This window comes from Periophthalmus magnuspinnatus, chromosome 9 (assembly GCF_009829125.3).
Source record: "Periophthalmus magnuspinnatus isolate fPerMag1 chromosome 9, fPerMag1.2.pri, whole genome shotgun sequence".
NCBI classification, from domain to species: Eukaryota; Metazoa; Chordata; class Actinopteri; order Gobiiformes; family Gobiidae; genus Periophthalmus; species Periophthalmus magnuspinnatus.
The window spans coordinates 24,222,362-24,236,215 of record NC_047134.1 but is presented as its reverse complement, the minus strand read 5'-3'; the positions used below and the strand labels follow the sequence as shown (position 1 = coordinate 24,236,215).

The 13,854-nt window shown below is 42.2% G+C and overlaps 2 protein-coding genes across 2 annotated transcripts in view; one reads left to right on the top strand and one right to left on the bottom strand.

Annotated features, from left to right (window-relative positions):
* fbxl17 (F-box and leucine-rich repeat protein 17) overlaps nt 1-7,705 on the bottom strand; it is a 442,838-nt gene extending 435,133 nt beyond the window's left edge. Inside the window, exons 1-3 of the mRNA XM_033972727.2 lie at nt 7,518-7,705; nt 1,920-2,425; nt 283-654 (exon numbers count right to left, since the gene is read on the bottom strand). Of these exons, the coding sequence (XP_033828618.1) occupies nt 283-654; nt 1,920-2,405 (858 nt within the window). The 5' untranslated portion in view covers nt 2,406-2,425; nt 7,518-7,705. The remainder of the gene's footprint in view (nt 1-282; nt 655-1,919; nt 2,426-7,517) is intronic.
* A 478-nt stretch (nt 7,706-8,183) lies between these two features.
* On the top strand, nt 8,184-13,682 carry prxl2c (peroxiredoxin like 2C). Its single transcript, XM_033972985.2, has 6 exons — nt 8,184-8,391; nt 8,555-8,623; nt 10,094-10,147; nt 10,239-10,344; nt 11,827-11,961; nt 12,055-13,682. The coding sequence occupies exons 1-6, from the start codon at nt 8,212-8,214 to the stop codon at nt 12,183-12,185; spliced, it is 675 nt and encodes a 224-aa protein (XP_033828876.1). The 5' UTR covers nt 8,184-8,211; the 3' UTR covers nt 12,186-13,682.
* Nucleotides 13,683-13,854: the final 172 nt, after the last annotated feature.

The following is a 13,854-nucleotide window of genomic DNA, read 5'->3' as shown; positions in this document are numbered from 1 at the left end:
TTGTTATGTTGGTTTAGCAAATTAATGCAGGCATGTACACTGATGTTTTATTTAATTTATTGAGTAAAAAACCTAAAGTACTGCACTAATATTGCTAACATAGTTCTCAAATATCACATTTCTTTTTCTCATATTGAGCAGGTCTGATGTCAACAAACAGGAGCTGGTTTAAAAGAATAAGCCCAGTGTCACAAAAATATCTAGAATAGAAAGTGAGTGCTTAAAACTCAGCACAACGTCCCCTTCGTGGAAACAGATAGTTTTGAAGTATAGAGTCCTTACTTTGAGGAGAATGGAGGAAGGCAGTTGGTTGATGGTTAAATGCTCTGCAGCTTCAGGAGCTTTGGGCTGGTTGTCGTCATGGTGATGATTACAGCATGGGGAAGAGTTTGAGCTATGGGGCACATCCACAGGGTGTCCCAGCCCACAGCAGCCCTCAGTGGGAGTGATGGAGGAAGAGGAGGATGAGGATGAAGAGGAGGAGGCAGCAGTGGACGCTTCAGGACAGACAGGGGTTTGGCAGGTGCTGGGTTCATTGGAGCAGGTCTCTTCCACGGCTCCATTTTCCAGGGCTCCGTCTGGCCCAGAGAAGGCACAGCGCGGCTGCTTACAGGGAGTGCACCGCTGCACCTCAGAGCACTTCCTCTTACAGACCTGCCACATTAAAACACGCATTTTAGTGTTTATGTTTTGGTAATAATTCATTTTACAAACAATAGAAGACAAATCCTAGGATCTTCAAAATCTCATAACAACACTCATGTTTTTCCTGCATAATTTTCTATAAACTGAATATAGGCAGAGAACAGTAACTGGATTCAATATAATCCAGTTTATATACTGTAACAGTGCATATAAAACAGAGTACATTTTTTTACATTTATAGATTATTGCAAATCAGACATCAACATGAGTCTTTCTAATTAAGGGGAAGTTCAAATTAAACAAAACACAGTGATAATGAAACGCTAAACTTCTGTTTATGTAATATAGGATTACATGGATTATAGAGATGAGACAAGATCTCGTGCCCCAAGATCTCGTGAGATAAAATTGACACAAGATTGCGCAGACATGAGGAAAATGATCTTGTGAGATTTTTTTCCATTTAGTTTACATCTATCCAAAAAATAGGTCTTCTACTACAAAAAAATATAAAATTAAAAAATGCTTGGCCAAAACTGCAAACAGGGTCGTACAATAATAATAACAATAACAATAATAATAATTGTTATTATTATTATTTAATTATTAAATATTATTGTTTAATTCTCCCTGACCTAACCTTGTGTCTCATCCCAGCCCTAATGGATTCCATTTACAAAGTTAAGTTGGTGTTATACACCTGTGGTAACAATCTTCACTTTGTGTACCTCAGTACTGATCACTAGCTCTTTATTCTACTAAAGCTTGCCAAATCAACTTTGACTTATTGAGATATGAACCTGAGCATGGACCTGTTCAAATGTCCTTTCATTTTTCTGTGCTAAATAGTTTTTCTCATATAATTTAAAGATTGGAGACCCCTGATTTATTTAACCATTACCACATACACTACTAGTCAAAAGTTTGGACAGACCCTCTCATTCAATGTTCTTCATTTTGACAAAAAATAACTAATTATATATCTATATACATATATATCTTCATATATTTGATGCTTTCCGTATGTATATAAAATGTAGAGAGCTGTAAAAATAAAGGGAAAAAACACTGACTGAGAGGATGTCCAAACCTTTGCCTGGTAATGTATACCCACCTTTGCTTATGTGTTTTGTGGTGCCTAAAGAGATTACGTCAGGGGTCTCCTACATTTTGCTTCTTATAAGTTGAAAATTGCAGAGGAAATTACATGGGAATAATCATTTGGTGTAGAATGGAAGGACCAGTTACATTTTATCTCATCCATCTCATCCTACCATGTCAGTGTAATCGCTGGTGCAAACGGGTAGAGGCACTGGGATGGGCAGAGTCACAGACACTCCCGCAGTCCGAAACACCACTGGTTGTGGGATCAGGGTCGCTGGGACCGCTGACAACAGGCTCCGGCCCTGGTCTTCTAAAAGCGCAAGTTCTCGTGGGGACAACAAGAACTTGGAGCAGTCCTCCGGTGATGCGAGTGACGCGTATCGTTCCGCAAGTTTAGAGGCAGCAGACGCCCCTATTCCCACTCCGACCCCGGGAACGCTGACTGCAGTAATGCTGTTGTGGTGGCACACACTGTTATTGGCTCTGGCCTTGTAGTGATCGCTCTCGTCGTCAGGGTCGGTGTTGTTGCTGTGGATAATGAAGCACAACATGCAAGGACCCTGCAGCAAACAGTTCCTCTTCTTCTTTTTCCTGGGATGAAGTTTGTGAGTTCTCTTCTTCAGATGGAAGCCATTTTTTGAGAGAAGATGGCCCATATAGATGATTCAAGGTAACTCTGAAAAGGAGTGGAGACAATGGATCATTAAACACTGACAGACTGAACTCAACGCCTATTACTATTATGCCCCAAGCCACAAACAAAGCGATGTGGTCTACTCCATTCAGTGTCAAGTGTCAGTGTCAAGACTGCAATGAGCATTATATTAGAGAAACAAAATAGCCACTCTGTAAGAGAATCTACCAACACCGTCACGGGAGCAGCTCAGGACCCCAATCTGCCGTACATCTCCACTAACCACTACTTTGAAGAGAGTGAGGTACAGATCTTAGCCAGAGAAAATAAATGTTTTGAGAGAAGAGTTAAAGACGCCATTTTTGTTAGGATGTTAAATATGACTCAGGTTCACACTTTGTTAGCTATATCTATTGAGCTACACTAACATTGTAAAAAAAAAAACCTGTAAAACATATGTGTTAGTTTCAGTGTGGGTAGCTCCTCCCTCTTCCTTTCCTCCCAGCATTCTGACCAGAACTGAAGAAACGGCTTGGATGAGCAGCGAAACATAATCACTCAAAAACTTTTATTTTTCTTTGACTATTACTATTACATGTTTACTTTTTTTTTTTTTTAAACAATGTTTATCACTACACAGGTGCAGGCTGCTCAATGTAAGTAGCCTACACTTCTGCATTCTGTCTTTTTTTTTATTTATTTGTTATTTGTCAGAGACCATGTACAAATGATTTGTACCAGATTTAGCTACAGCTACATCCTTTCCTCTAGACAGTAAACAAATAAACATAGATAGACAAGACATTCTTGGTGCACAGAGCAGTAAAGAGCAGACTATAATAATTAGTGGAAAATTTTAAATAATCGTGAGAATCGCCAACAAACATAATCGCCATCACCAGAATGTGCAGAACAAACCAACTTATCCCTGACGATCATTGTTCAATTCTATTCAATCGTTATCAAGAAAACAGAATATCTGGTTCATAGAAAAAATAAAAATGTATTGCAAGTTATAATGTATACAGATGTCCTGCTGTTGTCACTTATAAAAACGTTCACAACTATAACAGTAGTTTAAATATGGAACTTATTCATAATATTCAAATTATAATTATTAATATCCAGAAAACTCAGCAACTTTAATAATTATCCTGATATAATCATTCATCAGTTATTTTGATCATGATAATCGTTAAACCAACTTTCAGTATCATCCCACGTCTACACAGCCCGGCCTGAAGACAACAAAGGTGTAAACAGTGAGCAGGTGTCAAAAGTGTGTCCATCACAGAAACACAAGCAGAACATTCAAGAGAGTCTGAGTGTCGACCTCCACCTAGAAGACCCAACTCACAGACCACAGACCTCCACCTAGAAGACCCAACTCACAGACCTCCACCGAGAGGACCCAAGTTACAGATCTCCACCGAGAGGACCCAACTCACAGACCACAGACCTCCACCTAGAAGACCCAACTCACAGACCACAGACCTCCACCTAGAAGACCCAACTCACAGACCACAGACCTCCACCTAGAAGACCCAACTCACAGACCTCCACCGAGAGGACCCAAGTTACAGATCTCCACCGAGAGGACCCAACTCACAGACCACAGACCTCCACCTAGAAGACCCAACTCACAGACCACAGACCTCCACCTAGAAGACCCAACTCACAGACCTCCACCGAGAGGACCCAAGTTACAGATCTCCACCGAGAGGACCCAACTCACAGACCACAGACCTCCACCTAGAAGACCCAACTCACAGACCACAGACCTCCACCTAGAAGACCCAACTCACAGACCTCCACCGAGAGGACCCAACTCACAGACCACAGACCTCCACCTAGAAGACCCAACTCACAGACCACAGACCTCCACCTAGAAGACCCAACTCACAGACCACAGACCTCCACCTAGAAGACCCAACTCACAGACCTCCACCGAGAGGACCCAACTCACAGACCACAGACCTCCACCTAGAAGACCCAACTCACAGACCACAAACCTCCACCTAGAAGACCCAACTCACAGACCACAGACCTCCACCTAGAAGACCCAACTCACAGACCTCCACCGAGAGGACCCAAGTTACAGATCTCCACCGAGAGGACCCAACTCACAGACCACAGACCTCCACCTAGAAGACCCAACTCACAGACCACAGACCTCCACCTAGAAGACCCAACTCACAGACCTCCACCGAGAGGACCCAAGTTACAGATCTCCACCGAGAGGACCCAACTCACAGACCACAGACCTCCACCTAGAAGACCCAACTCACAGACCACAGACCTCCACCTAGAAGACCCAACTCACAGACCTCCACCGAGAGGACCCAACTCACAGACCACAGACCTCCACCTAGAAGACCCAACTCACAGACCACAGACCTCCACCTAGAAGACCCAACTCACAGACCACAGACCTCCACCTAGAAGACCCAACTCACAGACCTCCACCGAGAGGACCCAACTCACAGACCACAGACCTCCACCTAGAAGACCCAACTCACAGACCACAAACCTCCACCTAGAAGACCCAACTCACAGACCACAGACCTCCACCTAGAAGACCCATCTCACAGACCTCCACCGAGAGGACCCAACTCACAGACCTCCACCCAGAGGACCCAACTCAAAGACCACAGACCTCCACCGAGAGGACCCAACTCACAGACCACAGACCTCCACCTAAAAGACCCAACTCACAGACCTCCACCGAGGACCCAACTCACAGACCACAGACCTCCACCCAGAGGACCCAACTCACAGACCACAGACCTCCACCGAGAGGACCCAACTCACAGACCACAGACCTCCACCGAGAAGACCCAACTCACAGACGACAGACCTCCACCTAGAAGACCCAACTCACAGACCTCCACCGAGAGGACCCAACTCACAGACCTCCACTGAGAAGACTCAACTCACAGACCACAGACCTCCACCCAGAGGACGCAACTCACACACCACAGACCTCCACCGAGAGGACCCAACTCACAGACCTCCACCTAGGAGACCCAACTCACAGACCACAGACCTCCACCCAGAGGACCCAACTCACAGACCTCCACCCAGAGGACGCAACTCACAGACCACAGACCTCCACCCAGAGGACCCAACTCACAGACCTCCACCTAAAAGACCCAACTCACAGAACACAGACCTCCACCCAGAGGACCCAACTCACAGACCTCCACCCAGAGGACCCAACTCACAGACCACAGACTTCCACCTAGAAGACCCAACTCACAGACCACAGACTTCCACCTAGAGCAGGGGTGTTCATTACGTCGATCGCAATCTACCAGTCGATCGCGAAGGCATTTTGGGTAGATCGCGTCCCGTCATCCATCCAGTCACATGACTAATATACAGGACAACCAGTCAGATTACACCTGACCCTAGGTCACATCATGGACGCTGCACACGCATAAACAAGCCCGAGTTAGTTTAACCCTATAGCGTCGGATCCTATCGTCACCGATAGAGCGGGTTGCGGACTTTCCAGCAGCGTAACTCCGCGCCCAGTCGTGCTCTCATGTAAATTCAAACGGCGTCTCAAAGTGGAGACATGGGGCTATCTAAATATTTTACTGTCATTACGGTAATCTGCCTCTGTTGTCCCTCGAAGGTGATGAATGAGAGCGCGGGGGCTGTGGGGATTTTCCCAGTCATTTATTCGATGCGTACAAGAAAAAATACGGATGGATGTGTACAATAGAAGTAGTTGTGTGAAAAAATGCAGTAAATTCTGATACTTCGTTTAACATGTTTTTATGGCTATAAAAAAAGACAAAACCATAATCAACATGATTAGCTCTGTTATCGCTTTCAAAGGAAAAATGCAATTTTACTCCTGGCTGGCTGTCAGAAGCTTCTGCCCGAACTATGCATCCCTCACTGATTCCATTCAGTGCAAGTCATCAGAGCAGTAATCATCATTCAAGTAATTATGAACATGTAAGAAGTTCAGTTGTGTTGTGCAGTATTATCTCATGACGTTGTGCAAGGTACATCAAAATGCACTGTACATGTAAGAATTCATAATACATTTATTTAGGTGGTAGATCTTTCAGACACGATCATTTTAAAAGTAGCTCACATACTGAAAAAGTCTGAGCACCCCTGACCTAGAGGACCCAACTCACAGGTCACAGACCACAGACCTCCACCCAGAGGACCCAACTCACAGACCACAGACCTCCACCCAGAGGACCCAACTCAGAGACCACAGACCTCCACCCACAGGACCCAACTCACAGACCACAGACCTTCACCCAGAGGACCCAACTCAGAGACCACAGACCTCCACCCAGAGGACCCAACTCAGAGACCACAGACCTCCACCCAGAAGTCCCAACTCACAGACCTCCACCCAGAGGTCCCAACTCACAGACCACAGACCTCCACCCAGAGGACCCAACTCACAGACCACAGACCTCCACCCAGAGGACCCAACTCACAGACCACAGACCTCCTAAATGTAAACAAACAGTGACCATGCCAAAATACCGCCAAAGTTCAGTTTCCTGATCGCTCTTTTCAATGTAACTACAGAAGTTGACAGTTTTACACTAAAGACAAGCCCAAACTCTGTCGCTCACCTTAAGCATAACAGATTTGTGCTTAATTTTTACCAGACACAGAGCCTGCGGCAACACACACGGACAAACTACATCACACGCCCATGTTTTAGTATTTACGACTTTTTAGGCTACATGTTGACAGAGATAAATGTTGTGTTTGTGACATGTTTAAACCGCAGAGACAACGCTGAGTTCTTTTCAAGTCAGGACACTTTTAGAAATGTATTGGAGACAGAATGTACAATCTTTGAAAGGCTAATATAAGTGCAAACAATTGAAATGACTATTAATACAATTTAATAGCGAACCAAGGAAACAACTGATGAAAAGTGTAGTTAAAGTGCATATAAAAAGTAAAGTAATGTAAAAGTAAGGACATGCGGCTGTAGGAGCATCCTGATGGAGGTCCAGAGCTCTCTCCAAAGTAACTTTTAACCTTGTACAAACCCCCTCTCCCAGCCTGCAGCCCCCTGTGACAGGCTAGCTCAGTCCATCATTACATGCTAAGTTAGCTGCAGCCCCACATTAAAACACCTTACCAGTGCACACGGTGTTCCCACAGCAGGCTCAGTGCGCGCATAATACTGCTCTGCTGCACGGGGACAGGGAGCGCGATGCGGCGAGTCAGAAGATACACAGCAACACAAAAACCTGCTCCTCAAATCCAACTGTGTTTATCCAAACAGGCAGCTCAGGCTCTGCAGCTGCGAGGACAACACTTCCGCACAGAGGGGCGGGGCGACGGAAGCCGGAGAGGCAGCTTGTCACAAATGTCACTCAGACTCTCAAATATTTTTCTGCAGCAGTAAAGCATCTCTCTGTTCTTTTTTATCATGCATTATTCTGTTTTATTACATATCCTGGTTCTACACAATTATGTTTATGGCAATTTCTTTAAACAAGTGCATGTTTACTATGTGCGGAGTGAGGACAAGGTGCACGAATACAGTAAGCAGGGTATTCAGAGTCTTTTATTCTGAGCTTTTTACATGCAAGATCATGCCTGTATCCTTGCACGCCCTTTATTGGCCCTACAGATGTTCTAACAAAAAGTCCAAACAGTCTCCAAAGTGAAGCATGTCCCCGCAGCGCGCAGACTTCAGGACGCACACAGCGGAGTCGGCGCATGGGCGTGAGTTTCCATCTCCCCCGGCTCAGTGACAACTCCCAATCCCAGAAATAACCGCGTCCTGTCTGGGGGGGGAGAGAGGGAGAAAGAACGCGCCTCAGAAAATGGCAGAAGTTTCACCTATAACGCGACAAATATCTAAAGACAACTACGACTTTGGATCTGCAAGTGTAGATTTCAGTCTGGAAGAAGTTGGAGATTGTTTAGTTTTCAACAGACACGGAGTCGTAGTTCCGTTCAAGAAATTATATCAAGACAGGAAATCGATCATCATTTTTGTACGGGTAAGCGCTTTGGCTTTACGCGCACGTTCTTTGAGTTTGTCTGGAAACTATTACGCAGGTTACACCAAAGGATAACAAAAGCATGAAGAAGCCAGCAGGTGTGGATTAGACAACTATACACGGCTTTAATGGACTGATGGTGTGCTGTGGTTTGTTTTGATAGAATTTCTTGTGCTACAGCTGTAAAGAATATGTTGAAGACTTGAGCAAAATTCCAAGTGAGATACTGCAGGTAAGACGAGTGCTGAGGCAGGACACTCTTTACTCTCTTTATAACTGGGGAAAAGACATGAAATGTACATTAAAGGGCCCATATTACGGTCTGATCCATGTTATAATGGTGTTTCCTCATCGCAAACAGACCTGGAGTTGTGTTTTGTTTCATTCACACATGTTTAAACAGAAAACACTCTGTTCCACCTTGTGATGTCATGTGGTAATACATGAAGTGCTTTACTGTGTTTTTAAACGCTATACACCATCATTAGAATTATTTGGATGATTTCAGCCTATCCCCACTTAACTGAAGGCAAAAGGAGCTCTTAACATGAAAACTACCACTGCATAGAACTATTAAGAAGCTATTAAGAGTGATTATACAAGAATTCATTTGTATAAGATTCCTGTCCTCAAATGTGATCAATACATAGGTTATGTTAACACAATTCTGATTTGCAGAATTTAACAATTATTTTGAAGGAAGGTGCAATATGTAACTTTTGTGGTGGAGGGTCCATCACTTGCTTGTCTCCATGCTTTGACTGGAAGGTTCCACAGTATGGCATTAAACTTATGTGTCCATGGAGACAAGCAGGTCTGCACTAGGCCAAGTTCTACACTACCAGTCAAAAGTTTGGACACACCCTCTTATTGAATGTTTTTTTTTTTTCTTGACTTTACTTTTACTGCTTTCTACATTTTATATACATATAGAAGACAAATATATGAAGTAAGATGTATGGAATTATGTATTTTTATTTAATATTCAAATCATCAAAGTATTCACCATTTGCTTTGTCGAAAATATATTTAGTTGAACTATTGAGTTAACTTTTTCTTTGCTGCATAATTCCATGAATCTTACATCATATATTTGATTTTTCTGTGTCTTTCTAAAATGTAGAAAGCTGTAAAAATTAAGAAAAAAAAAAATTCAATGGGAGGGTTTGTCCAGACTTTTGACTGGTAGTGTAGGTCATACCTGTGGAAGAAAATACGTGTAAATAAATTCAAGATAAATAACTTCCATTCCTCTTACCACCACCAGTCAAAGAATCACACCAATACACTCTCACAGGCCTGGAAGTGAGAGATGTGTCTTGCCAAAAGACACTATGCTCTGTTCCACTTTGTGATGTCATGAAGCAGTAGCTTTCAAGTTAACAGCTACATTTTACCTTTTAGTTCAGTAGAGATTGACAATTCCAGGGCTGAAATTATGTAACCGATTCTAGTGAAGGGGTGTGGAGTTTAAAAACACAGTGGAGCACTTCCTGTATTACTTCATGACATCACAAGTTGGAACAGAGTGTTTTCTGTTTAAACATGTGAATGAAACAAAACGCAACTCCAGGTATGTCTGTGATGAGGAAACAACATTATAATATAGACCAGAAAACAGCATAATATGGGCCCTTTAAGCTGACAAGATTCACATGTTTTCGTGCTTACAACATTATTTTAAAATGTTTGTGTTTAACAGGAAGGCGACATAAACCTTATTGTGATTGGTCAGTCTTCTCCTCAACATATAGAGGTAAACAAGACACACTGTATTGGCTCATTTACATCTTGCATTGCATTATGTAATCATTATGTAATCAGAATCATACTTTTGATTTTTCCAGCCATTCTGCTCACTGACAGGATACCCTTATGAAATATATGTGGATCCAGAGAGGTGCATTTATCAGAAACTTGGTCTCAAAAGAGAAGCAAACTTCACATCATCAGGTTTCATTTCTATTTCTTCCATGTATCGTGTTATCTGAATATGTGTTTCTGTTGAGTTTTATGTGAAGCACTTTGGTCAGCTGAAGTAGGGACTAACAGTTAAAGCATCCAATTTGGTGTCATGTTCTGACCACGAGTATTATAGCAACCAAAGAGCCAATCCAGAGTGAGGCTGATGAAGGTAAGGCCCCTTCCAGCTCGCACCACTTGAGGAAAGAAGGCACCTGATTTGTGTGTTATTATTGTTCTTATCTTGATTTCCAGACACAATTGTGAAATAAAAACACAAGGATCAGGATAATAAGAACAATTTAAGACCAAATTGACGAGGCTCACTGCAGCAGTTACAGAAAGAGGGGCGATAATTTCTCATTGTAAAGTGAATTGGGGCCAGAGTCAATGGAGCCAGTAGCGTACCCATGCTCACTCCCTATTTGGAACATGGCGGCTAGCAAGTTAGCTATGTCCATTTATAAATACAGTCTATGTTTGAGCCTGATAATTCTATTAGTGACTAGACCTAAGAATTCACTGTATTACAACAGAAATCTACATTTTAATTCATTTTGGCTGCCCCCATCTGTATTAAATATTATTGGCTTACAGAATGTTCTGATGTCATCTGAAACCCAGCAATGCCTAAAGAACCCATTAAACATCTGCTTATTTAACTTGCTAAATAAGCAAATGTTAAGGGGTCATAAACATGGGAACAATTGAAAACTAAGTCCTGTTGGGTGATATGGCTAAAAAAAAAAATCCTCATATTAATCATAATTTTCAATTCAATTAGATTTTTTCATAAGTAACTAAGAACACATGAATGCAGCTTTCCAGACCTCTAATCTGTGTCATATATTTTATTTCTCCAAAGTCCCAACTCTGCTCCAAACCATCACCTGCTTTTACTGACAGAAAACCCTCACCCCCCCAGTGTCCCCATATACACAATTTGTAACAGTTGCATTAAAAATCTCTTAAGCCTTGTTTCCATAGGGCCGGTACGGGGCGGACCCTGGGTGTTTCCACTGAATAAAGGAACCCGTACTGTCCCCTTTTAGGAGTCCAAAGCAGACTGCTGGAGGTACTACCTTCCAAAGGGGCCAGAAATGCTTGGGACCGACTCATGTGGGGCGATGCTAGTCACGCCCCCACGCAGTCACTGGAGGCCCTGGGTCCCACGCTCTGCTATGTGAACAACTGACGTCACCTCAACATAACTAATATTAACTTAATAAAATCTAAATCCTACCTGAATTATACTTTCATAAGCCTGACCTCAGTGAATCACAAAACTCCATTTAGAATTTCAAGTTTGTGGCGCAGTGAGATTAAGCTAAAGTTAAGACTATCATAAACACTAAACTACTTTTTTTTCTTTTTGCATTTATTTCACTCTACACTGTGTTTTAACCCCTCTTAACTTCTCTACTCTAAGTCAGTAGTTATAATGTTTTGCTTCATGTGTGTTTCTGTCTGTAGGTCACAGCAGCCCACATGTTAAATCAGGTATTTTCACTGGCCAAATGAAAAGTATATGGAGGGCTATGACCAGTCCAGCGTTTGACTTCCAGGGAGACTTACATCAGCAAGGGGGGGCCATGATCGTAGGACCAGGTAAAACAGTTCATATCGCAGCAGTGTTTTCCTTCTCTCTTCAATACGAGCCACATTCATGTCTCCTTTTGTCTCCTTTGCTTCTTCCTGTAGGCTCTAACATCCATTTCTTCCATTGTGATTCGAACCATCTGGATCACATGCCCATTAACTGGCTGCTGCAGCTGGCCGGAGTTCACCAGACCCTGGACTTTAGTCATAAGCACAAAATTATCCACGTTTAGGCCCTGTATTGTGCTCTCAATACAGGTTTAGATTCTACTCTACCACCTGCTCAGCATTTGAAACTGTTGTGAGTCAGGGGCGGGGCCATGGGGGGCCTTGAGGGGGCACTAGCCTTCCCTACAATGGTCAATGCACCCCCAGAGCTCCCCAAAGATTTTTGCCCCACTTTTATAGCACCAGGGCTGTTATGATAATCACTATATCGACTATGTTTCCATATAGTCTATATTTACTTCAGCGATATATCAAACTTCAAAATATGTTATGGTGACAGGCCTACATAGCACATGCTATCTTGATGAAAAATGAGGGATAACTCCATTAAAAAAATAATTTCTTATTAGCTTTTATAACTCACTACAGGGGCTAACTACATTTACACAAATATAAAACATCAAAACAAACATGGTGGGGGGAGTGGGGGTACACTCCAGAGTTAAAAGGCTCAAGTGAACACTGAAGACCTTAGCTTCCCCTTAGCTCCTCCAACCAAACATGTCTGGCTCCGCCCCTGTTATGATCACAGTGCAGACAGAGAGTGTAAGATCTGATATTGTGTTACTTACTATTTTGAATAAGCTGTTTTTAAGTTTGAAGTATTTTTTTTAATCTTTCCTGAGTATTATTATTTATCTTTTTTTATTATCTGTTACAATTTCATTGTATAATTTAGATTTGAAAAACCAAAGCAGCACAAAAACATGTACTTACTGGATGCAGTGGTGAAAAGTAACAAAGTAAAAGTAGTAAAGTACTTTAGTAGTAGTTTTAGGTGTACTTAAGTGCATTTTACAGTTTATACTTTTTACTTTTACTTCACTATATTTGAGAGTTGGTATCTACTCTCTACTTCACTAAATTTTTGACCAGTACTGAAAAGTAAAAGTACTTTCATCTGATTTGAGGGGTTATTTTTACCATGTTCGTGGTAACATCCTGACTAAAGTTTTCAAGTTCAAGCTTCAGCTTTGAGCAAACAAAAATAAACATGCAAAATTCATAAGAACATTGATTTCTATTGTTACTGTGACCAAAATATGTCTCAGTTTTAATCAGTATCGCTACATTTAACACTTTATCTAACATTTGTATGAAATACTTTTGACTCTTAAAGTACATTTTTAAACAGGTACTTAAATACTTTTACTTAACTAGATTATTTTTTTTACTTCTATTTTTACTTGAGTAACTTTTTACCTCTGTATCTGTGCTTTGACTTAAGTAACAAAGCTTACTTCGTCCACTGATTGGATGCAGGAAAGTAAAGTAAAAATGTAGTTTTACATTTTTACACGTCGCAATATGAAGCACTGACATGTCGTTATTGGCTGGATTCTGTGAGGCAGCCACATAACTGGTTTGTTTGGGTTTGTCAGTTTTAATAGCCTGTATTTATTGTGCTGTGACGTGTTTGTTTCATCTGATAAAGTGCCTTTACAGTGTTGTTTCCAGTGTAACCCAGTGTAATAACACTGTGACACAAACATAAGCCCGCGAATAAAGATGTTGGTAAAACTGCGTCAGTTCTTATTATATATATGTAAATTGCATGTCTTAACCACCCTGTTGTCCTCAGAGCTACAGTCGCAGTTGTCGGCTCCATATGCTGCAGTTGTACAGTGGAGCACAGTCACTGGACATTACGCTGATACGTCACATGCAGGGGAT